Source organism: Cladophialophora yegresii (genome assembly GCF_000585515.1).
Source record: "Cladophialophora yegresii CBS 114405 chromosome Unknown aczIN-supercont1.2, whole genome shotgun sequence".
In the NCBI taxonomy this organism is placed as follows: domain Eukaryota; kingdom Fungi; phylum Ascomycota; class Eurotiomycetes; order Chaetothyriales; family Herpotrichiellaceae; genus Cladophialophora; species Cladophialophora yegresii.
Window position 1 is genome coordinate 911860 of NW_006913046.1, and position 24322 is coordinate 936181.

The 24322-nt window shown below is 52.9% G+C and overlaps 6 protein-coding genes across 6 annotated transcripts; 3 read left to right on the forward strand and 3 right to left on the reverse strand.

Annotated features, from left to right (window-relative positions):
* Positions 1–711: 711 nt before the first annotated feature.
* On the forward strand, positions 712–3081 carry A1O7_02243 (uncharacterized protein; the record flags this gene model as incomplete). Its single annotated transcript, XM_007756277.1, has 2 exons — positions 712–777; positions 1144–3081. 2 exons carry the CDS (start codon positions 712–714, stop codon positions 3079–3081), a joined length of 2004 nt encoding a protein of 667 aa, XP_007754467.1.
* A 2031-nt stretch (positions 3082–5112) lies between these two features.
* On the forward strand, positions 5113–7209 carry A1O7_02244 (uncharacterized protein; the record flags this gene model as incomplete). The annotated part of the gene is made up of 1 exon (XM_007756278.1): positions 5113–7209. The coding sequence occupies one exon, from the start codon at positions 5113–5115 to the stop codon at positions 7207–7209; it is 2097 nt and encodes a 698-aa protein (XP_007754468.1).
* Positions 7210–8253: 1044 nt separating this feature from the next.
* On the reverse strand, positions 8254–8781 carry A1O7_02245 (uncharacterized protein; the record flags this gene model as incomplete). The annotated part of the gene is made up of 1 exon (XM_007756279.1): positions 8254–8781. The coding sequence occupies exon 1, from the start codon at positions 8647–8649 to the stop codon at positions 8254–8256; it is 396 nt and encodes a 131-aa protein (XP_007754469.1). The 5' UTR covers positions 8650–8781.
* A 1923-nt stretch (positions 8782–10704) lies between these two features.
* Positions 10705–17155, reverse strand: A1O7_02246 (uncharacterized protein; the record flags this gene model as incomplete). The annotated part of the gene is made up of 2 exons (XM_007756280.1): positions 10705–11598; positions 11648–17155. 2 exons carry the CDS (start codon positions 17153–17155, stop codon positions 10705–10707), a joined length of 6402 nt encoding a protein of 2133 aa, XP_007754470.1.
* A 1153-nt stretch (positions 17156–18308) lies between these two features.
* On the reverse strand, positions 18309–19676 carry A1O7_02247 (uncharacterized protein; the record flags this gene model as incomplete). Its single annotated transcript, XM_007756281.1, has 1 exon — positions 18309–19676. One exon carries the CDS (start codon positions 19674–19676, stop codon positions 18309–18311), a length of 1368 nt encoding a protein of 455 aa, XP_007754471.1.
* Positions 19677–21416: 1740 nt separating this feature from the next.
* A1O7_02248 (uncharacterized protein) lies at positions 21417–23651 on the forward strand (the record flags this gene model as incomplete). Its single annotated transcript, XM_007756282.1, has 1 exon — positions 21417–23651. One exon carries the CDS (start codon positions 21417–21419, stop codon positions 23649–23651), a length of 2235 nt encoding a protein of 744 aa, XP_007754472.1.
* Between the last annotated feature and the right edge of the window lie 671 nt (positions 23652–24322).

Genomic DNA, 24322 nt, shown 5'->3' on the forward strand with positions numbered 1-24322 from the left:
GAAGACTCAAAGCATGCGGAACGAGGAGGGTTCGCATGCGAGGAGCAAGCTATATAGGCCTAGAGCGCTAAGCCCATCTAGGCGTTCCTGACAATGAGAGAAGAGAAAGAGTCTCTCATGCGGGGAGGCGGCGAGAGATAAGGGTCTGACCCCTTAGCCTTGGCAGCGGGTGCTGATGTGTCTGTACGGCGGCGTGCTTAGCCGTTCGTGACATATCCTCAGACTCTTCCTCTAGTTCATGGAGAGGAAAGTACTTTAGTCTTTTACAACAAGAGCCTGCGATAGAAAGGTAGATATCTACTTACCTTACTTAGCGCCTTCTTACTGATTAACTTAATATTATATATATTTTATTGGGAATTATACGTCTATATTATTTAATTATTCACTTAATTATTCAATTATTCACTTAATTATTTAATTATTCACTTAATTATTAATGATACATATTATAATATAGGAACTAGGCTATATAGTAAGGTAACTAAATTAGGCTTAGCTGTGGCAAATAAAGTTGTCTTACCCTTAACTTCTCCTTCTTCTTTCTTTACACCTACCTTCTACCTTCTTTTTTAACCTTCTAACCACAAACTAATACAGATGGAAGTCCGCATTAGCCGCTACTAACATCTCCTCTCATGCTGCTTCTCAAATGAGCAATCAGGAATTGTACAGCGGAAATCGCGCAGGTCCGTGCCGCACACTGCGCCAATGGCCGTGGCAGGGCCCATGATGCCCGCGAAACGCAGGCTGGAAGAGACCCAACATGATAACCTGGTAAGTGAGATTCTTTCACTTTTTCTCGTCCGCTTTAACCTGCATGTTTTATAGCTATTTTTTAGCCTATGCAGCTGCACTGTCCACTACAAGTAACTTCAGCTGGGTGCTGGCCCCAATGCACCCACACTCATGTATAAGTATACTTTTATGTTTTCAAGCTTGATTCACCTCAGGGAGTACAGGAGAGCAAAAAGTAACCGTCTGATCTTTTCCAGCGGCAGGCAAGCCCGGTCGTGATCGAATTGTCTGACTCTGACTCCCAACGCGAGGTGAGCTCATGCGCAAGACGCGACTTCTTTCCCCTTCTCACAAACCCCTGAACCCACTTAAATGTTATTGTTCGCTTAGCTGACCCTTGGATAGCTACCATCAGTTCCTCCCTCCAAGCGTCACAAGTCGCGCACGCCTGCTGAAAATGGCGCCCGGTCAAACTCACCGTCACGTGTCAAGCTGGAGAATGCCAAGACAAATCGCGTTCCAGCACCTCCAGCAGCCGGATCACGAACTGCTCGACCTGATAGATCTCTCTTTACAGCTGTTCAAAAGAAGCTAAACGGAGATTCTCGACGGGTCTCTTCGAGGTCAGCTGTTGATGTACTTGACTTCACAGGCGACTCGTCTCCGAGTCCTTCAGTCTCACGCTCATCGTCGGCACTACCAACCCGAAATGCTAAGCCTTCTACCACTCCCGGCAGTCCTCTATTCGAAAAGGTCCAAGAGGTGAGGCAGTCCAACAGCTACAGATCACCTTTTGTTGGTCCAGTTCAGAGTGGTTCACGATGGCGACAAAGAGATGGCGGCCACTCAAAATTGTCGTCCGGCATATTGTCCAACGGTGGAGCCGTCGACCGGAAAAGAGAAGGTATTAACAGGCCGGCGAGCGTCCAGAAGCCACATAGCTCTATTCATCCGGCCTATACGAGTATCGAGAAGTCAACCCGCTCGGCCAATGTGTCAATCGAGGTGCCACGCAAAACAACTCCCGAGCCTCGTCGATCAAGCCAACACTCACATATTGTGGTTGAGGTTAACACCTCGCCTAGAAATATACTCCAACATTTCCAAGGACCGCTGCCGAAGTCTAGAGCGGAACGTGAGGCTGAGAGAAAGAGACTATTCACACAACTAAAGCACTCTACTCAGCTTGTACAGGAGAGTCCAGCATTGGTCGAGCAGTACTTCGGACAGACGGGGTATTCGAAAGCCTTCAGCGTGGAAAACGAAGAAGAGCAGGCTTTTATGCGAAGAGCGGCATCCAAGAAGAAGAGAAGGGTGAACCGACGCGATATTCGGCTAGAAGTCGAGTCCTTAACACAATCAGTAGAAGGCCTACGACTCAACACAAAACTCATCCATCCTTCTCGTACTGCCAGAGACATTCTCACGAGTCGATTTGACGAGCAGGTTACGCCACCTCTAACCTTCTCTAATGACGTCAACGATAAGCGTCTTCACGGCAAATTCCAATTTATCAACCAGTACATCCTTGGCGAGAAAGTTAGACCCGCGCCTGCGTCGACGAACAGAGGGTGTAAATGCACCGATTGCTCCCTGTCTTCATGCGTATGCTTTACCAAGGTTCGGACTTACACCCGACGACCGGACGGCATTGTGGTCCTCTCTGACGAATGTATCGAACGCGAGATCGAGCCTGATGGACCTCATTACGAGATAACCGAGTGTAACGAGTTCTGCAGGTGCGCCCGGAATTGTTTGAATCGCGTGGTCAGCAAAGGTCGCACAGTTCCTCTAGAAATCTTTCAAACTCAGAAATACGGCTTTGGAGTACGTTCATCTCAGGACATCGTGAAAGGCCAGTTCATCGAGCTGTATCTCGGCGAAGTAATCACGGAGGCTGAGCTAGCACGTCGGGAGGAAGCCGAGAACGACGATGACCCCGCCTATATTTACTCGTTGGACTGGTTTGCCAAAATGTCCAACAGCACCACGTATCATGTGGACGGCAAATACTTCGGGTCAGCTATGCGATTTGTCAACCACAGTTGCAACCCGAATGCACGGTGTTTTACAGTCCAGACGCACAAGGAGGATCGCAAACTGTATTACCTGGCGTTCTTCGCGATCAGAGATATCCCCGCTGGTACTGAGATACTGATCGATTATCTTGGAGAAGGTGCTTTGGAAGCGGAATCTCAAGAAGAAGCAAACGCCGACTCCCTCGCAGCATATGGCCAAGAATCGGACGACTTGGTGAAGTGCCAGTGTGGTGAGAAGAATTGTCGAGGCATTCTATGGAAGCCTGGAGTCAAGGCTCGACGAAGACGTCGGAACCGGGAATAAGCTCGACAATCAGTGGGAGTCCGCCCGAAGGCCGATCAGCAAGTTACCAGGTAACATTCTCGGCCAACAGAAGCGAGTTTCAACCCGGGTACAGATCACAGTGCGCCTGAGTGAAACCTTGGGACTTATCCTGCGACAATGAGCTTCTCACGACAGGCGGACAGACGGCAGCTTTATGTGTCAGGTCTTGGATTCAGCACAGGAGACCTGTTTATTGGAACAGTTTTCGAGCAAGTAACTGTGCGTAACCTACCCATGCCGGTTGATTGCATGATATTAGCGACGTGGCATGATAGTAGCGACGGTGTTTAGGAGCTTAGCTGGATTTGCAAAAGACAGAAGACCTGTCACAATGTTGAAATGAGCCTGCCAAGGGTGCGGATATCAGTGAGAGCAAGTCATTATGAATGAGAATAAATTGACTTGAACAAGCCGAGCTTACATCACATCGGCTACGCGGAGCTGGGTCATTGAGACGAGATGGAAACCAAGAGACAGGCAAACTTTCGTGGTTAACTGTCAAAGAGTACAGTATCGAGCCCCTGTGATTATATTCGTTTTATACTTCGAACAAGTCTATCCGTGACACAATGCAAGGTCCACTGGAGAGATTCAAGCCGGTAAGAAGTGCCTCATTCGCAACCCTTCGCGACAGACACCAGGAGAGACTGAAGGCGCGGAGATGTGAAAGCGAGATGCACATCATGTCAGCAGTACCTCGTACTCCATGCCTCATACACTAGGATGACCAACAGTTTAACGACCTGAGCCTCCACCTGCGAGCAGTCCCATTCGTGGTCACGGCAACTTCCCGACCACCCTCAGATGAATTTCTTGCCACTAGTCGAGACGATGGAGATGGATAATTCACATCTTTGGAACTGGGTAAATATAATATACTTCTGAGGGCTCCGAGTGGGTGGTAATAATGGGGGCTGATCTTATGCCATAGGGCATTAATCGTACATAGCTATTCATACTAAGAACGAGAATGGCCAGTGTTGGATGTCCTCTTCCAGGGTGCTACATACTGACTAAGGGCGCCAAAACCAGCGAGATCGTCCTGTGTAAGCCGCGTCCTATAGGTTCGAGGCCCCGCGGGGCTCAGCCGGCCTAGGGTTACGGACGTAGTGTGCAAGTACGAGTACGGGTTGCCTACCTAGCCAAGAGAGCGGGCACGTGAGCGGGCAAGCTGAGTTCTGTGTGGTGGAAGCGGCACCTCGGTGAGCAGGCAGTCTCGGGCACGGACCATGATTACTATTCAACACGTTCCTCCTCAACCATCCAATCCCCTTCTAGCTAGACTTGGATGAGCGCGCATGCATGTCGATGACACCAAATCCCCAATCGAGCAATAATAAGATACGAGTACCATGAAGCCAGCTCATCTCTTCCCAGCCCTTCCGGCCCTGGCTCGGGATTTTGAGAGACACAGTGACTCTCGCCAGACAGCTGACGGTCACTTTTCCCTCACTTGCGTACGACCGCCTGCCTGATTGTAGAGAAAACTCACGGTGACGCACCATATGAGTCTGCGGCGTAAGTACCCAGCGGGTCCTGACTAAAGCCCGTGGCATTGGCAGTCAAACCCTGGTAAAGCAGCAATCACCGGATGGCCACCTAGTATTACGGCCACCTTCTTGCTGTTTGGAACCTGCCTCTTGACAGACTCCGCGCTTCGACTCTAGAGACTTGGACGATTGACATACCTCACACTATCCGCTGCTGGCTCGTGAAGAGTTAACGGCGTCGAGGAACTAGACATACACCAGCAGGTACCCGGCAGGGGGAACTTACTGGTTGATGACAGTGTGCTCACTCGACGGCTGGAATACCACTTCCGTGGGCCATCACAATTACCCATTCAGGAGGAGACAACATACCGATCACGAGTCCTAATCACCATTATTGGACACAGCGACACAAAGACACTGTACATTGGTCCGACCTCAGCCTTCCCCAGCCTTTCGCAGTCAGGTTCAGTAATCATCCTTGCGACCTGGTGTGTCAACTAGGACCATGTCCCTCACAATGCCAATGCACGCCTTCACAAAACAACCATATGGCGATCGAGCATATTCGTCTCTTGGATCGATCCTGGATAACCCCACACACCTACTGATGTCCTCCCAGGCGGTCGAGCGACCCGTTGGTGGAGACCTCGATATCTTGTCCGCTTCCCGGTATCCCCAGGGACTGATGCAGCCTTACGATGAGATAGAGGAGCAGAACCCAAGGAAACGAAAGGCAACGACCTCAATGGACCAGCTTTATGGCGGTATCGTGCTGGCTGGGTCTGCCGCGAGCGGGAGCAATCGTTCCTCCTCTGCCGAACAAGACACACCTTCGACCCAGAAGAAAGCAAAGTCCATCAAGCGAGCCTCGACCAACGAAGGCGATGAACAGGCAATGGAGAAGAAGCAGAGGGGCCGTCCTAGGCTTGATACCCACGATGAGACAGCAGCAGACCGCCGTCGCACCCAGATTCGGTTGGCACAAAGGGCGTACCGCCATCGTAAGGAGACGACCATCTCGGCGTTGAAGCAGAAAGTTACAGCCCTACAGAATACAATCGAACAAATGAACAAGACCTTTCTGACTCTGCACGATAACATGGTCGACGCCGGCATCCTGGCCTCTCATTACGCTTTGGCCCGTCAGCTTCAGTCGGCCACGGAAGAATTTGTTGCCCTCTCCAAGATTGCATCACCCGAGTCGGACGATGAAGAAGAGGCCGCCATTGCGGCTCTCACCCGGGGTGAAGGCAAGACGTCTCCCGAAGCAGGGGAGAAAAGGAACAACAGGCGAGGCAGCGGGCCCAAAGACGCAAAGTTGTCCTCGTCTACTACGAAATCGTCCACCAAAAAGGCTGATGTACGTCGCGCTGTCAGCTTCAACGACCGCGGCTCCCCTGATGCAGAAGCTGATATGGAACAATCACGCGCCACAAGCCAGCAGCCCGATGACACCTTCCTCGCACCGCCGCAGACAGCCTGGACGATGGACGACTCCAACATCCACGGCCTGAACGACGTGCTCTCCTTCCACACCACCATTCCCGAGACCGTTCTCTACGACGATCCGTATGAGAAACTCGTTGTTGAAAGACCTCTCAATCCGCCGAACAGGCCCCAAGGCTCCTCCTACACGTACTCCTTCCAAGAGACGACGTTCGCGCGCCGCCTGCACCGGATGTGTCTGGAGCGCGCGTTCCGCACTCTGACGAGCCCGAACATCGACCCGGCGTACATCAAGCGCGTCTTTCGCTTCACCTTTTGCTTCTCCAACCGCAGGCGCATGCTCCAGCGGTTCCAGGAGATGCTCAAGCGCCGGGCCGGCGAGTCGCTGGAGAACTGGAACGTGCCCTTCTTCCACATCGGCGGCGCGGGCACCCACTTCCCTCGCCGTGACGACGACGGCAACCCCATCTTCCCGCCCAACATGGTCAGCCCGGCCAAGGCGTTCGGTCCGCAGCCGTACGTCGAAGCCGAGACGCCCCGGCTCGAGGCCTCGATGCAGGAAATGCTCGACAACATCGGCTTCGGCGGCGTCTGGTTCGACAGCCACGATGTCGAGGAATACCTCAAGACAAAGGGGTTGTACCTGACGGGGCAGAGCAGCTTCGTCGAAGTCGACCCCGCGGTCCTCTCTCTCGTCAGATCAACCAGTGCCACCACCAGCGACGGGACATCCACGTCTGACCGCTCCCCGCTCGAAAACGCACTACGGACGCCCTCACCGCTACTACTCGCCGACGAGCGCTTCCCCGACCCGTTCATCGCCCAGCATGACCTGTCGTCGGAGCTGTACGCGCCTCTCCAGACCGCCGCAACCACGACCACGAGAGTAGCCACAGCCAGATTGTTCCCTCCGGCCACGTCACGCGCCGAGACGCCCAAATCCACCAACGGAGACGACGACATCTGGGAGGCGAGTTTCCCGTTCCCTGGCGCTCCACCTACATTCTCCGACCTTTTAGGCTCGAGGAGGCAAACTCCTCTGACGTTTGACGTGGAGATGTTTCTCGAGCGCATGGTCGAGGATGGCGCCTGTCTCGGACGAGCCCCGGGGTTCAGGAAGGCGGCCATTGATGAGGCCCTCGTGGCGAGTCTGCAGGAGGGGTTCTAACTTAGTACGTTTGAGTATGTGGTACGGAATATGCCGTACAGTGCTGTGCCGTGCCTCTTGAATGAATCCCGTGGGCACGACACCATGGATGGTCGTGCATGGAATGAAATGGTATGAAAAATTTCCGAATGAATCCGTGGATGATTGAAATGAATGTTAGGAATAGTGGGAGCAAGTCTACGAACGGAAAGGACAGAGATTCGGTGTCTGTCGTGGCGTGGGAAAGCTGAACCATCGACCTGTCATTCTGCTTGCCTGCTGGTCATGTCTGCCTGTTATATATATACTGCAGTGTGATGGCGATACCATATCATATAGATATACTCCGTACAGACATAGCTCGCATCTCGCTTAGATCAACTGAAGATCGCAGGGAGAACTGTGGAAGCACACTATTGTGAATTGAAGTCGTCTTCGAATTGCACAATCTCGGAGAAGTTCTGACCGCTCAGAGAACGGCGTAAAAACACCGATGGATAATGTAGATGCCTTCAAATTGCACGATCTTCAAGGAGTTCCGACCGGTCAAATTGTCATCCCCTTTCCTGTCATTCCATTCTATTCCTCTAGACCTCGTCCAAGATCGATAAAGGCTGAAGCAACTGTCTGAAAGAGAAACAAAAGCACAAGCGCGCGCAATGACTTTCAAAACTTGAAGATTGCTCTCCGTGGTGCCTCTGTATTAGCAAAGTATATGTCGGTATGTTGGTATCGTAAAACGTCAAAGTGCATGAATCTTTGCCCCCCTTCCCCATCTCAAGTCCCTGCATTCCAATCCATTGCACCAGGACCAAATCCGAGGCCGTCGTCTTAACGCCGCTAGAAAGACTCCAGAGCGCAATCCCGATCCCAAATCCCCTCCGTACTCTTACATGGCGCATCGTACATGCATTTTTTTAGAGCCGAAAAATCCACGTCGTCGAATCCACACTCCACACTTCACCATGGGGTCTTAAGTGCTGGAAGGTACGTAGCACGATCGAGACATCGGTCAGACGTGGTATTTGCTACCGAGACCGTGGGTCGCGACCTGGAGAGAGATGCCTATGACCGCTCCATGACGTCGAAGATCGAGTCCAAAACGACAGGCGTGACGGCCGTCTCGTGCATGAATTCCATGATGGAGCATTGCTGCTGAGAGGCCGCCGATCCAGTTGATGAAGCAGTGTTTGCTCGAGGTCTGGGCTCGAGAAGGCCCAACCCGATCGTCTCGACCTCATTGGCGTATAGAATTTCCTCTTGCAGCGCCAGATCGATGGCTGAGGGCTGTCGACGGATCCGGTATGGTTGGGGGTGTTGATGGCTCGGGAGGGCCGAGACGGAGACGGGAGAGGAGAGGATGGCAGAGTCGAGGTCTGTAACCGGTGCTCGAACCCGGCTTCTGAAGCTACGGAAGGAGGAACTTGGAGAGGATCGGCTCGACGAGGCTGGGGACGTCATGTCGCTTGAAGAAGGACTATGACTCTTGGTCGATCGGTGGAGAGGATTGTGGCTGAAGATGGTCTGCAGGTGCAGACGGACTTTTGAGGATGAAGATGAGATGTTGTGATGATGATGGCTCCGAAGGCTCAGGCTCCTGGAAGTTGGTTTAATTGAGGACTCTTCGTGGATGGTCTCGAACAGAGAGACTAACTGTGCAACCGCCATGGTATCTCCCTGAACTTGAAACCGGAGAAGGCAAGTACAGATCTCTCTCTCTTCTGTCTGAGAAGTCGGTCGACAAGTAAATAATTTCCTTGCTCGATGTTGGCCAGCCACGGTCAAGCTCTTTCTTGGGACGGAAGGAATGTGGTCAATGTGGTCAATGTGTACGAGTTGCTCAGGTGCCCAGAGGGTCTCCAAGTGAATGAATGTGAAGAAAGTTGCAATTGCAAGAAGAGAATGCGCAGGTGCGGAGTACAACTGTACAGATGTGCTAAAGGAATGTGTGACCAGCGGGGGGTCAGTTAAAGAATGTTTCTGCAAGAAGCGAGTGAGACTGGAAGAGACACCAAGTATGCATGCAGCCGTGGTCGCGGAGAAGGCAGAATATGTATCAGCTTCAGTAGAGTTTCACCACCACACAGCAAGTACGGCAGCAAAAGTTTCGCTAGAACATCCCGGAAAACAAGCATCGCTCGGGCGTCGAAACGTCAGTCAGTCAGTCACTCCTGTCACGCCATGGAGCCTTGTTCCTTACACAGTACTCCTGTGTACAGGAGAAGAAGGTGGGGTAGCGAGACTATTCAGGATGAGAAGGAAACAAGCTACTGTGGTACACGTAAAACGCGAGTGTCATGCAGCTTGCAGCTTGCAGCTCTTGGGGGGTTGGGAGGCGTCGGGAGGCGTCGAGAGGCGCCCGTGACGCGACGAAGAAGTTGGGGCAGGTCTACTACAGTACACAGTGAGTCCCCATCTCTTCATTTTCCACTGGTCTCTGGCCGCATTCATCTTCACAGGACGAGCTGTTGCAGTTGAACAGTTAGTTACCACAGTACTCCGTTATCCAGTCTCTCAGGAAGCTTCGCAACATCGACCCTGCATGTCCCTGGCAACCTTCGAGGCCATCGTCTGCCTCCACTCTTCGTGCTCCACTCGCATCCTTGGACCCTGCAGGGGTGTTTCCAACAGTGGCAGAGTGGCTTGCTTTGGCACCTCTGGCCCGTCCTGACGCGGCCCAAAAGGTCCCGAAACACACGCCGAACGCGCGACCGAGATTTCGACACGGAGCCAAGACGCGGGTTGGGTGGGATCCGCTTCGCTGATCTCGCTTGCCAGACGCGATTGGCGTCGTGAGGCGTTTCAGCTGAGAAATCCTCCGGCTTGCTTCGGGTCGACATGCACTTTGTTGAAAGGGTCGACGAACAATCCAGTCTCGCCGCCTCCTGAGGTGCCTGAGACTTGGTGCTTTGGTGTCAGATAGAGAAGTCGTGAGTCGAATCTCCCACAGACGTGTCACGCTGTAGCAAGCTCAGCCAGGGCAGAGGCCGAAGTGCAACATCTGAAGCTGCAGACACTTTTGAAAACCCTAGCCTCCGAGATGAGCAACTCTAATCCCGACAGGGGCGAACGACTTCACTAGACCAAGTACTCCGTAGCGTTGACATAAGGGTAGGTGCACTACTCAGACGTGGACCACGACTAAGAGCTCCCGGATCTGTGTAGCACAGGCGCTATTCAAACATTTCATGTCAGACTTCGAATCCGTATCATGATAGTGTTCTGCCCAAGTCGTTCGCCATCTCTTAGTGTCGACACAGCATATGCGGAGTACATGAATGACACCAGGTCTATCCATTGTCGTATAGCTTTCTCAGTCCTGCACCCAGTCGAGATTATTTCACCCCAGACTCCACAACGCCATCGCTATGCTTCCATATGTTCATTCCCTTCCGAAAACTTCATCAAGCCAGCTAGGTCATCCCCTTCAATATTCACAGGTAAAATGTGACGAAGAGTTTCTCGTCATAAAGTCGTCAGCTCTTGTTTTCCGAGCATGTCTTGTAGTCATGCACTTCAACCCCGAGTGCTGCTGCCTCGCCCCCTCGTTGTGAAGCTCCTGCGTATACTCTCGCCCCAGGCAGAGTTGTCAAAGCTCTCCATCATTCCTTGTCCATCGAGCTGGCCGGTGTTGCTGCTCTGTCGGCTGTGACTCAACGTCGGCGTCGTGGGCGAGGATCTTGTCGCCCCCTGATAAGATGTATCCATCGATCCGAGCCTCGTCCTGATCGGGCTGCTTGCAGGCGACCCGTCGATTGGCGATGCACTTCGTAAAGAGCTGCCAAACGGCAACGACGTATCAATGGGCGGCAGGTTGACAGAGTATTTCTTGGGCGTGTACGACTGTCGAGACTCGGTAAAATCTCGCGGTTCAGTCAGGCTGCTACCTTCCATGTTATCATCAGGATCCTCGATGAAGATTTCAGGAACTGGGAGGGTGGGAGGGGCGGCCAGGCGGCTGTTCCTGCGCCCCTCAACGGCTTTTTTGAACTTGCGAGACCAGTGCAAAGTGTCGAAGAAGCCAACCACGGTATTCCGGCGGATCGTCTCCTGCACCCTTTGGAGACGTGCTCGTCGGCGAAGAAACTCCTCGAGGCGTAAACTTCGCGAATCAGTGATCACGTTGTAGTGCGTCAGTAAGAACAGGACCGCCGTAAATGGGATACCACGGTCCGGATCAGCCGTCAACATGACCTCTTGGTAGAAGACGTTGAGACGCGCCCGTCTCTGCTGGATCTCTTTGACGGGTATCTGGCTCACTCGTTCGGCCAATTTGTCGAGGTCCAGGCCATCCACAACTCGCCCCGGTGGTCGGACAGGATCCCCTGGCTGGACGGAGCAGTCCTCCTTGATAGCCCTTACCGTGAAATCACCGTCATAGATGCGCATTTGCCAGATCCCGGACAGTTCCTGCGTGCTGTCAATGAAAGTAGACAAAGTCTGCAAGATTAAAACTTACCCCTAGCAGCCGTGGGAACTGTTCCTTGGAAATGAAGCCGGTACTGTTTGGATCGAACTCGGCCCACGCTTGTTTATAGCGCCGGATCTCATCTCGACTGACGATCGACATCCCACTGCTCTGTTGGTAGACATAGGAGAAACTTTCGAAGATCATCGACACAAACAAGGACACGAAAATGTACATGCTGATGATGTTCCAGGCGATGAATAGTGCTCTTGCCCATCCGGCACTGCCACAGTCGCTCGCGAAGAAACTATCTTCCCTCACACAAAACGGCGGCTCGATGCTAGCAAAATCTTCCATGATCTGATTCCACCCTTCTCCTATACTTGTCCGGAAGAGTAGGATAAGAGCTTTCGGCACTGTTCGGAAATTGACATTGTTGCTCTCGTTGGGACCAAACCGTGTCAGGCCAAATGCCTGGGTCAAGGCAATCGCAAAGACCAGGAACAGGACAAACCAGGTGGCCAAGAGGTTGGCAATCAGCGGGAGAGATGCAGCAGCAGTTTTGAACAATTGGTCCAGTTGATTATTTCGCGGAATGAGGAGAAATGTTGCCGAGACGAGGAAGAGTTTCTGAAGCTGTTCGAAGCCTCGGTTGTCGATAGAAGAGAATGAAATCAGCGAGGTGACGAAGATTCCTGACACCGAGAAGATCGAGTACAAGTCCCATGAGCTTCTTCGGAATCGGTTCCAGGAGAGACCGATGATTCGGATCACGATGTTGATGATGAGCACGAGTGTGACTGCAAGGAACATGAACTTTCGTAGCTTTGACCACCACTCGGGCTCAGGATAGAAGTCGACCGTCAGGAGGATCAAATGGAAGACCAGGACCAACGTGATGAACCGTTGCCACGCCCCACGTTTCTGAATTGACAGGTCGTAGCACCATTTCTTCCACTTGTTGCTCTCCACACCCAGAGAGCGCTTAGAAGGCGAGATCTGTCGCAGCAGCTTGCGTAATTCCAACCATGATCGCTGTTCAGCGGTCAAGAAGGCGACACCAGTTTGCTCCGTGTAGTTCCGCATGAAAACAGATATGAACAAGGTCAGGACAAAGACGGCGCCCAGCAAGTTGAAGATGATAAAGTACACGGCGTTGCCGGTTGACGCATAAGACTCCGGCTGCAGTCCTTTGCCTGTGATACTCGTGCCGGACCACATTACATCCACCCATCCTTCTTGAGAAACGATCTGGAAGAGGATGAACAAGGCACTGCCAAAGTCGTCAAAGTCGAACCATGGGTTAGCGACCTGTCTTGGAGCCAACACTGGCCAGTTGAATGGAGTCGAGTTGTACTCTCCGACACAGTTGGTTAGTGCACTGTAGCCGAAATCGCCATCATTACAGGCTTCCATTTTGCCGTTGAACAGATTAACTCCCAGTATTGCGAATGGAATGAGCAAGCTCATTGAGACAAATGCGGCAGCAAGGACTTTGTAGCCGCCCACAATAATGACCGAGTAAAAGGTCTGTCGCGCAGTGTCGCTGATGTTGAGCAAGCGCAAGGCTCTCAGCGCCTTGAAGGCGCCGACAGCACGAGAAACACCATCGTCACGGAACATCGCTGTGATTACGTTGATCCAGAGCGTAATGAGCACCACGCCATCGATGAACCCCCAGACGCTACGGAAATAGGCGTGTGGCGTAAAGAAGAGTCCGTCCGCAATTACCTTGATGGCCGCCTCAATGGTGAAGAGCGCTGCAAAGCCCAAATCGGTCCAGACAAACCAGTTTGTAATGCTCAGCGAGTTTTGGAGATAGTAGTCTCGCTGATACAATGGGGTTGTGATGCAGGCCAAGATGACCATGGCCACAATAGCAAGATAGGTGAAGGCAGAGAAAGCATACCACGCAGGTTTGAAGGGCGAAACACCCTCCACACGTTCGCTTCCTCGGCCGGGGCCAACAACGTACTGGCACAGCTTCCTGATAGGATTGTCGGGTTTGAAGATGAAGAGCGAGACATTGTACTTCGGATGCTTTTGCAGGTATTGTCGTTGAGCCCGCCGACGGTTTTCTGCTGTTGCCACCACCCTCTGTGCGACAAGCCTAGGATCAAAATCCTCATTGGCGCGGGACATTGTTGCATTCGAGTAGAAAGGATTCGGCTCTCTGTTTCCATAAAGGCCTGTGACCTTTCCCCAGTACTTTGAGAGGAAGCCGGGTTTGATAGTGGGTATCTGATCAAGGTGCATGGACGTTGGTCGCCGCACGAGGCCCTGATCTTGTTCGTCCAAAAAGTCCTTCACAACAGCCTCTTTGAGAAGCTGTTCGACTGTTGCTGAACCGTACTCGAGAGCGTCACGATGTCTGAGTGACTCCCGTCCCATCTTGAAGACAGCGGCAAGGGACAAATTTCCAGACGCTGAGCCGGTCATTTCTTTTTGCTTCAAGAATGCCTTTACCTGCTCCAGACGCTTCTCGTCCTCTGATACGTCGAAACTTTCCTGGATGACAGCAATAAACATGTTCAAGACAATCAGGTTCGACACCACGAACCAGAGAATGAAAAATATTGCGCTCAGCCAGGCCGTGTCCCACATATTGTTGAACTGGGTGGAGTTATACATCAGGGTGGTCCAGTTCTCGCTAGAGAAGACCTGGTACATCCCGAGAAAAGAATTCCAAATGTCGAAAAAGGTGACATTGATGAGTTCTCCACCCGCATCTGCCGGAGGAAATTCTCCTCTGAAAAATTGCGATGCCAAGATGGCGGCCAAAAAAGTGAACAGGAACACGAAGAGGATCAAGTTCAGGAGACCGACGATGTTCCCAAACACGACCAGGACCAGCTCCCTAGTGACCCTCACAGCCAGGACGACTCGATAGCCACGAGCAATCTGGAAGACCGAAAGCCACGCGTACGCCTGACCAGAGTTGCGTATTGTCGGGATTTGCGTGACTGCCGTGACAATTGCCAGCACAAGGTCGACGACATTCCTCTTCCCGTGAAAGAAGTGTCTCCAGTCACACAAGAAGCGCAGGATAATCTCTAGCAGAAGAAGGAAGGTGACCACCGATTCCGAGTTCATGATGAAGCTTTCTCGGCTCGAGCTCTGAGTCGCACTACGCAGACTCTGCACAACGAGGTCATATACGATGACAAGAACCCAGAAGACATGTGTCTTGTCGTATATTTCCTTCAACTGGCTTCTTTTGGTCATCGGGTCTTCGTCGAGATGCGGTCCGTCGATCTTATCGGCAGTAAACGCGCTTTGCTTGCTTTCCTCGCGGATGATCTGGAACGAGGATGTGATAACAGCGACTAGCAAATTGACCAGCCACAAGCTCAAGACAACAATGCCAGCAGCAAAGAAGAGTGCAGCGGCAAGATAGTCAGAGTCGGTCAGGTAGTACAGGAGATCTGAGAATGTGTTGGAGCTGATGATCACAAAGACTAGCTCGAGTGATTGCGCAATGTTGTCAAAGCTGACGGTGCCATTGTAAGGCCCAACGCCCGACTCAACGCATAGCGAGTTTTGAGGACAAAGGTAACCTTTTGCGCTGTTAGCCCCCTTTGAGCCGTCACTCTTGAGCCATGGCATCTGGTCGCCAGTCACGGCATCAAAGTAGCCACCGCAGAACTGGATAGTGTCGGGCGCAATGTTGAGAGTGAAATTCTGGCCCGAACCGTCATCTCCAACCCAGACGCAAGTGCGCCGTAAGCTCGATTTAAAGCTCTGCACTCCAACGATGCCGAAAATCAACCAGAAGAAGCCAATGAGGAAAGCCACGTGGACGAGCAGCGGAGCGGCCTTTTTCAAACTTCGTAGGATGATCGATGTCCCCGCCGTCAGAGCCAGTAAGCGTAGGATCCGGAGGCAGCTGAGCATGTTGAAAACGTAAACATGCTTCGAATCCTCCACGCCACTTATCTGCATCACGAAGGATATCCAGTACGAAACAACGGCTACGAAGTCAAGCCTGTTGAAAGAATGCCTGAGAAAGGCGCGACGTGCCAGGCGTATCCTCTGTTGCTGTTTTGTGTGGCCTGGCCCACCTGGTTCTGGGAGGCCTGTAAAGCTGCGGACGATAGATGGCTGAGTTGGCGCATCATTGGCCATCATGGGCGCTTCTCGAGCGTCCTGCGGGGCGAACAAGGTGTGAGCCTTGTGAAGAACAGCCTTCTTGAGACCGGCAGAACGGTTGATCGTACTGAACTGAACAGGATTGGAGATGAACCCTGACACGATGGTGCGAGCAATGAGCTCCAGAGTGTACACTACGAACAAACCAAAGATGGCATAGTCGAACCCAGTGGTGCCCCATCGCTTCGTCCGGGTCTGTAGATACACGGCGTCGGACGCAGCATTGACGGCAAGTAACACGGTCTGTGCGACGATCAGAACCAATATCAGCGGTTCGGTTAATGGATGAACCAGGATTTCACACAGCCATTTTCTCAATGCATTTTCAGGTCCGAAGATGCCCCACGTCCTCCCGAGGAGGGGATTTGGGTGATACACTGGGTTCGAAGGAGCTAAAGGGGTGAAGGGAGTGAAGGGTTCAGCCGTCACCTCAGCGGACGGTGTCTTCTCGAGTGGAGGGGCCTGATGTGGCTGAGCTTCCTCCTCATCTTCAATGCCTGGGAGAGGTGGTGCGGGAGAGGTCGTGCTTGGGCGTCTGTGCTGTCGCACGGAAGACTTGCGTCGAATGCTCTGTTCCACCATGTCGGAGTCGTTGCTTAGATTGACCACACGCTGTGATATTTCTCGCAGCATAGAGTTTGCGCGGGCCATTGGGGAGGGAGACGGCGACAACGACCTGGACCGCTCCCCTGACTCCGCGCGAGAGACTGATAAGCGGCTGATGCCACTTGCAGTACTCAATTTGCGATGCATGCCAGCTCCGGTATCGAGGGTCGGGAGGTCGTCTCCAAGGTGGGATGTCCGCCCCCGGACGAACGAAGGAGACTCGCCATCAGTCCAGTGCACACTGGACCCCTTTGCTTGTCTGTCGTGCCTCTGACCTCTGGATATGGAACTTGAGTTTTTGAGAGAAGATGTCGGACGTTGTGACGCCGTCAATGGGGTGGTGTCAGTGTCTGGAGGGGAGAAGGGAGTTTCCGCCCCGTGAACCTCTCCTTCTGCCACTGTTGTAATTATCGTAGGGCGCCGCAACCCAACACTCGGAGGAGTCGAAGGCAGCTGAAGGTCTAATCCCACCGTCGCGGCTGCGAAGCCTCCAATGTCTTCATCGGGCGACTCTCTGCCACTCCCACCGCCCCCTCGCACGGAAAGTCCAACCGATCGATTTGCTGCACCAGACGGACCTCCTCTTGTTGGAGACTCTTCATGGTCATTCAACCGTGCATAGTTGGGTGTCCGACGTCCCACCAACAAGGATCTCGTGCGACTGTGCCTCTTCTTATGGCCGACAGTTGCGTTTCCCAGATCCTCTGTCTCGTCTGATCTACTGTCTGGAGGCCTTGAGAGATCTCTGAGAGGTATCGACTGCGGTCCGATGGCCCTAGGGGGTGTCCTGTCGCGAGAAGACATCGCTATAGTGCGGCCTCAATAGAAGTAGGCCTTTCGATGGTACATGCTACCTTGTACGAGGCCACAGCATTTTCATGGCCTTGGGGTACCGGCGTTCCGGTGCAAAGTGTGATTTCAATGACGGGGTTCGGTAGTCGAAGTAGGAGTGAGTGAATGCGCAATTGCGATTAACGGAGCCCTCGATAGTAGGCGGGGATTATTTGCAGCGCGGCGCAGCTAATATGCAATAATTGTCGATTTACTACTGAACGAGCGGAGGGATGCGATGTATATCGCAGGAGGTGGCGACGTAGTATGGCGGGTGAGGAAGGAGTGAGAGATTGTTGTGGTCGGCTGTTCTTTGTGAGACAGCGACCCCAAAAGACCAGCGGCATGTGCAACGAGATTTGGTGTTGAGAAAGTCAAAGGCTCACGCCGCCCTGCGGAAGCCGGGCTTTACAACACTAACTCGACGCGCGGCGGTGCGATCCCTTGTGATGTGCCCTCGGCACTAAAACGCTGCTGCGGACTACGTCCCACCAGTTCCCATGGGGCCTAGGGCTGCTCCTCAAGGCAGACTTCAGCTGCTCCTTGGCCTCCGAAGTGCTGACTTTAGCCCCTCAGAAGCCACCAGGTACTATTTCAGGGGCGTTAACGCTCCGTGGCCTCGAACTCCTCGATGCCGGATATACTACTCCGTACTCCGTACGAGTTAGGATCCCGGGGTTGTGACGGTGCACACCCGCACACCCTCGATGATCTGTTCAAGGAACTATGCGGCATTTCTCAATGGCCGTGGTGAATAACGTCCAGCATCCCACACGAGGAGAGCAGCATTGCCATTTGCATATTGCTGTTCGGTGGCCATGAAACATATCATGGATTGATTGACTCGGTCGCTCCGGATTTCGCTGTTCAGGCCGGCAGCGGTGCCCCTAGCCGTGCAAGCTTCCCCATTATCAGTAGATATGTGTCTCCGTACATGCTCAGAACTCCTATAAAGAAACTTGTATAGTCAACAGAGCATTTCTTTGTTTTCGCTATCTATCCTGTACAGTCGACGCCCTGGTAGCAGTAGCCAGGGCCAGGAGTAGTCTCTTCCCTTTTTGCCATGTAAACTCGGTGCATCTGTGGCAACATTGACTGACTGACCGCCCTCAATGTCTGGGCGACCTCAAGTCCACGCAACTCTTGCATTTCTTAGCAGCCGTCTCACTTGTTCTGGGACCAGTTCTTTCGTTTTCAGACTCATCTTTCGAAGAGCCTGGATGCCCTTGCTCTTGCGGAAAACGTCGTCCCACAAGTTTTCTTGAACACATTCCAGTTCACTCTTCTCGTCCGCTGGGCTAAGCATTATCGGCACATCCATGACTTCTTCCTGTTTCTGTTTCCAGCCGTCTTTACCGATGCGAGTCAATGGAGCCAAAGCGTCATCCCAGGTCCCTGACCTCAGGTGGCATCGATCAAACTGGAATTCATGCAGCACCTTCCGGTGAGACATGATAAAGGCAGACGCCTGGTCGGCATCGAAAGTAGCATTGCTGAGATGCATGGCCCGTAGGCGCCGAAACTTCAGAGGTCTGCAAGGTGATTTTGTGCTGGAGTCCGGGCAAGCTTGTGAACAATCAAGGGAGGTCGGGCGCGATGTGCATGGCTCCGTGTGAAGCGAGAGCGGACACGGACCCTTTTCACCGAGCCACTGAAACGTGAAGTTCTCAAGACTCTGCAATGTCTGGAGGTAACTGTGGAGGATCTTCAGGTGGTCTGAGGGCTGGTCTCGACCATACCGGAAACTATCCATTTCGATGTTGAGAGACTTGATGCGCCTCCATACTCGTGCCGACGATGGTAACGACCCTATGCTGAGCTGGGGACGAAGGTAGAATATCGCCGAAGGATGAATTGGCGCCAGCGTGAGCGTTTCGAGCTGACTGGGGTTGGCAGCTTCAATCGCCAACCTTAGTGAGATCAGTGCGTAGTCAACCACATCTTTGCGGTATCGTTGACCTGCAAGCTGACCTGGACAAGAGACATGAAGATGCCGTAATCCAGGCATAGCACTGATTGCTTGGGAAAACGCATCCACATTCGTAGCGGCGTGGAACAGGGGTGGATATTGCCTGACCAAGAGGTCATTCATTTCCCAGGAACCATATTTGGATGTCGATGATGAAGATGATGAGCTGGAGGAAGAGTGCGGCCTTGAGTTATCGACTCTCGGTTCGTATAGAAATGTGACTTCGTCCAGAGTGCCCGGGATGAGTAGTGGAGGTAGGAAGGTTTCAGTACTGTGAGGCATGGTGAAGGACAGATGTCGAACATGCGGGCCAATCCGAGACAATGCACACCTACGCGCCCTGCGCGAGAAGGTGTTGGCACTGAAGCGGATCTCCAGGTTTTTGAAGAGAGCTGGGGCAACATCGTCTGCAAGAACCTTGCAGGCGAGTCGTAGTGACCGTAGATCATCCTTTCGGACAGACGATAGGAAGCATTCGCGAGTGAGATCTGTCCGCCAAAATTTGTCGAATGTGGTAGAGGGCATGTTGAACTTGGCGCATGGCTAACAAGGGTATCATGTGTCTGGTGGTCGTGGATAAACAGTACAACAGCAACGATAACACCTGTTTTCAAACGCCCATTGGAAAGAAGAGTGGAGATTATTTGGTCAACAAAAGATGGCACTACCTCCTCTGAACTGTACCGTGTATTCTGGTCCAGCAACAAAAAGATAACAATCAATGCAAAACCTCTGATGATGAGAGCGCAGGCCAAGCAACCAGAACTGGGAAGAGGCTTTACGACTGACTTTCTCGAAGAGACGGGTGGCCGAACAGGAGAGATATAGTTGAGAGCCATTTGATGGAGGGAACAAACCAGTCCATTGGGGAAAAGAGTCGTTGCGCAGAGTGTTCTCGAGCTATATCACGAATATTGCACGATCGTGAAAGCGCGAAAGAGGAAAGCAACGTGACTATAGGTTGGAGGACGTGGTGCCGCAGGAGGCTGGAAGAGTCCGGGCCTCGAGGTGCATAAAACCTGCATAAGCGGCTGCATCTGGTGGCTGAGACGCGCCAGTTTCGAGATTTCGGTGTTTTCTGTCCTCTTCGAGAAGCGCGACGCCTCCAGCGCAGCGAATCGACGCGCAGGTATTATCCTGTTGGATCTCCTCTCTTCTGTACACGCAGGGGCTGCTTTGCTTGTACGGAGATCGAGTATGCATTCCATGGCATAGTGAGGTGTTGTACTCTGTCCGAGTACAGACTGAAATGGAAGGAGTGTCCGCTGAGATTGGTTTCAGCCTCTGAACTGATCATCAGCCATCACTTCGGCTCGCGCCGCCGCGCGTCTGACCAGACGTGTAAAGTACCAAGAGATCAGTGGCCTGCAGAGCCTGCAATACTCTCTATGTAGAGTACTCGGTGCAGCACTTCTCATCAGTTGACTCGGCGCATGGCTGAAAGCGAAGAGGAGTGATAGTTGCGACAGGAGCAATGCGATCGTCATCGCCTTCCGCTCATTGTTTAAGAAGAGCAGAGTGAACACTGGACATGAAACAAGACCGCGACAATGCGTCACGAATCTCTCCGACGTCCGAGCGTCACTGCGTACAAGTATGATTGGTGAGCCGCCCTTCACCTTTACTCCGAATCCTGAAGTGTCTGGCCGGCGTGGTCGGTCAGCCCGGAACAACATGAAAATCCTTGCTTCGACATCGTTCTTCGGGCACACCTAAAATTGCCACTTCAGCCACGGCCACCATGCCCATTCCAGCCCAAAGCCCCGGGGTCTCCCTTCTCCGAGTGGATGCGAGGGTGACTTCGTGACCATCACATGCTCAAACATGACATCAAGGTTTGCACAGTTGGTGTCCCTTTCATCATTCACCGTGATTCGACCTGGCTCTATGGGTACCTGCCTATCAGCATCTGCATGCGAGAAAATTCGCAGAACAAAGCAAGTGAGCACACGAGTGATCACCACATCGCCGCCTGGTATAAGCCCAATTTCAGACCCCATGTCGAGAGGCGTTTGGCTAGCTCCTTGTCGGGTTCTCACCTCCCTACCACTTCGGTATCACCATCTCGCCTTTCATAACACGCGCGAGCCCTCTCTTCAAAATTTTGCTATCGATAGAGCCTTTATACTGTCCAAATAGCCCTTAGAACCTCTTTTACTCGTATACCGTCCGGTGTCATAGAGAGCCGCCGTTAACTCCAAGGCACGAGACCACTTGCTTGTTCCTGGATTGCGGCAGTCAGAGGCAACACAGTGGTCTTCCACGATGATTCCACAACTGAGCCCGGTTCCCGCGCTCCCGAAACCCTTTGGGCCGCATAAAGTCGGTACCACAGAATGGGAGATCCCAGTCTCAGAGATACCATCGCCGTCGCCGATACCAGACGAAAAGATCACAACTATAAAATTCCGACTGTTCTACCCGACAACACCCAAGGCCAAGTCGAAACCCTCAGTGACATGGTTACCCTCACCGCAGCGAGAATGGAACCAGGCGTACGCTTCGTTCCTGGGAGCGAGTCCTCGGGTGTCGTCGCTAATATCACTCGTCCCTTCTTTACTCAACATGACCACCTTGCCCTGCGTTGCCGATGCGCCATTATTACCTAGACAGGGGTCATTCAAGTATCCGCTTCTGATTTTCTCGCATGGCCTGGGAGGGAATTTCAATGCTTACAGCGCAATTTGCACAGCACTGGCAAGTTTTGGTATTGTGTGCGTGGCGCCTGAGCATCGAGACCAAAGCGCCCCCATGTCCATTATACGGTCGGCCGATGGGCGCAAATCCACCACAATCCCCTACCAGAAGCACCCACATGCTCCCACGGCGCAAGTCCTCAATGCGCGCAATGCCCAGCTGCGGATACGGCTTTGGGAGCTTGAACAGCTTTTCACGGTTCTGACGAGTCTCAATGAGGGCAAGACGTTCTCCAACTACGCTGTTGCGGGCACGAAAACCACACCGGGGCCGCCGTTGAAGAACGTGCTCGACCTGCGCCCCGGGCACGTCACCTGGGCCGGCCACTCCTTCGGCGCCTGCACGGTCACTCAATTCGTCAAATCGGTCTACTATCGTCAACATCTCCCTTCATTCAAAGACACAGAGTTCGAAAACGACCCTGACTGGCGACCACTTTACAAAGCCATCGAAAACAGCGAGCTCGTGCGACAAATCACGCCAGAGTCACCCCTTATCCTGCTCGATCTATGGGCCATGCCTCTGCGGGCAGGACTGACCAGATGGCTGTGGGAGAGGCCCCTACCGTGCTACAATCGCGAAATACGCGATGGCAAAGCTCCTCCTCCCACGAATGTGATCGCAATTGTATCATCTGAATTTTTCAAGTGGCCCGAACTGATCAATCGGATGAAAGCTGCCCTTTCCGCAAAGCCTGCCGAGGCCATGTACATGCTCGAGAAGCGCACATCCAAAGACAGTACAAATTACAAACCACGCACGAGATCCAACCCACAAATCGTTGCGACGCCGCCCGATAAACTACCAGTCGACGTGGAAGAACCAGAGCAAGTAGTATCGCGGGGCGGTTCTCCGGAGAACCAGGATGAAGACCAAGAGTCAGATGCTGGCGACGAGATGTTTTTGACTCCATTCTCAACGCATGGCGAGGAGTTCCCGTTTGACAAGATCATGCTGAACAGGCGATCCGGCTTCGAAGCTCGGAGGGACTCGACAGATACCCAAGAGACGAGGCAGGTCGGTGTGGAGGCCGAGAGGGATATGGACAGAGTGTCCATGAGAGCAGCGGTGAACCAGATCAAGCAGATGCAGCTGGATTCTAAACTAGAGTCGCAGGACCAGGGAACTGCGGACGAGGAGGATATCATCAGGGAGGCCATCAACCAGCCCCTCCCGGATTCCGCTGCAGTAGACGAAGAAGGTGATACAACCACTCAGGACGAGATGTCTACATCCTCCAACCTGCCCATCTCCGACTCAACCTCCTCCCTCTCAACACCCGCTTCGTCAGCCCAGCACAGCCGCTCACCCTCCCCATCCCCCAGCATCTCGACCTGCGAAAGCACATCTAGCGTCTCATCGCACTCATCCTACCCTGCAAATCCCGAAGAAGCCGATTCGGAAGAAGCCGATTCAAGTAAGACCACCGTCCAGGCCGTCATCCCACCCGCCTCAAACACGCCCTCGCCTCTCGACCCGCAGCTCTTCCTGATCCCGAACACGGCCCATCTCTCACAATCCGATTTCGGCGTCCTTTTCCCCAAGCTGACACGCTATCTCATGAACGCCGAGAACCCCGTCGAGACGATCCGGCTCAACGTGCGGGCCATGCTGGCCGTCATGAGGAACTCGGGCCTCGAAGTCGAGGCGTACAAGGACGAGGTCGAGAGCGTGCAGAAAAAGAAGGACGAGAAGGCGCCGAATGGAGGCGAAGAAGCACAAGCAGAGGACGTGAACGATATGGATGAGATCCTTACGGAGAATTGCAAGGAAGAGAGATGGTTGAGGGTTGATATCTACTGACTTGACCACTTGTCTCGTGCTCACTACGAATTCCTGTTCTATTCTTCATTGTTCGAGCGCTGGGGAGTTTTTGGAGAGAACGGCAAGTCAACCAAGCGATGGGGGTGGGCGGTTTGCTTTTGGATCCAGCGGCTCAGCTTAGACTAGGTTTGGGGTTGGTTGTCCGTTCGCGATATGCGTCATGGGCAGAGGATTTGTGCTGCTTCTCCAGCCTCTTTCTAAACCCCAAGCTGCTTGTCGGTTTGGCGCCGCCATTGCAGAGGAAGGATTTGCTGTACTTCCTCGACAGCTTCTGTATATACTGTCACATCATCTGACAAGCTCCAGGTCGCACGTTCAATGATAGAGTTTCTTCAGAGTCAGCGCGGATCTTATCAGGGCCGAGTGCTATAAGGTGGTCTCAGTCAATGTTCTTTCATGTCGCTATGCTAAAACTAGTCTAGAACTCTGAAAGTGCTGGAGAGCAATCATGTTAATGTGAAAATCTTTTGCACTGTGATTGCCCTGCGTACTGCAAACGAGAGGATGCAAGATTTTGGCTGGCTGCATCTCATCATCAAGGACGACTGCTCCTTGAGCTAGACCTTTTCCGCTGCTCATCTTCATTGCGTAGATGCAACGGCAATCTCAACCGACGCCCCGAGCTCACACAAGGGCCCGGCGAGCTTTTC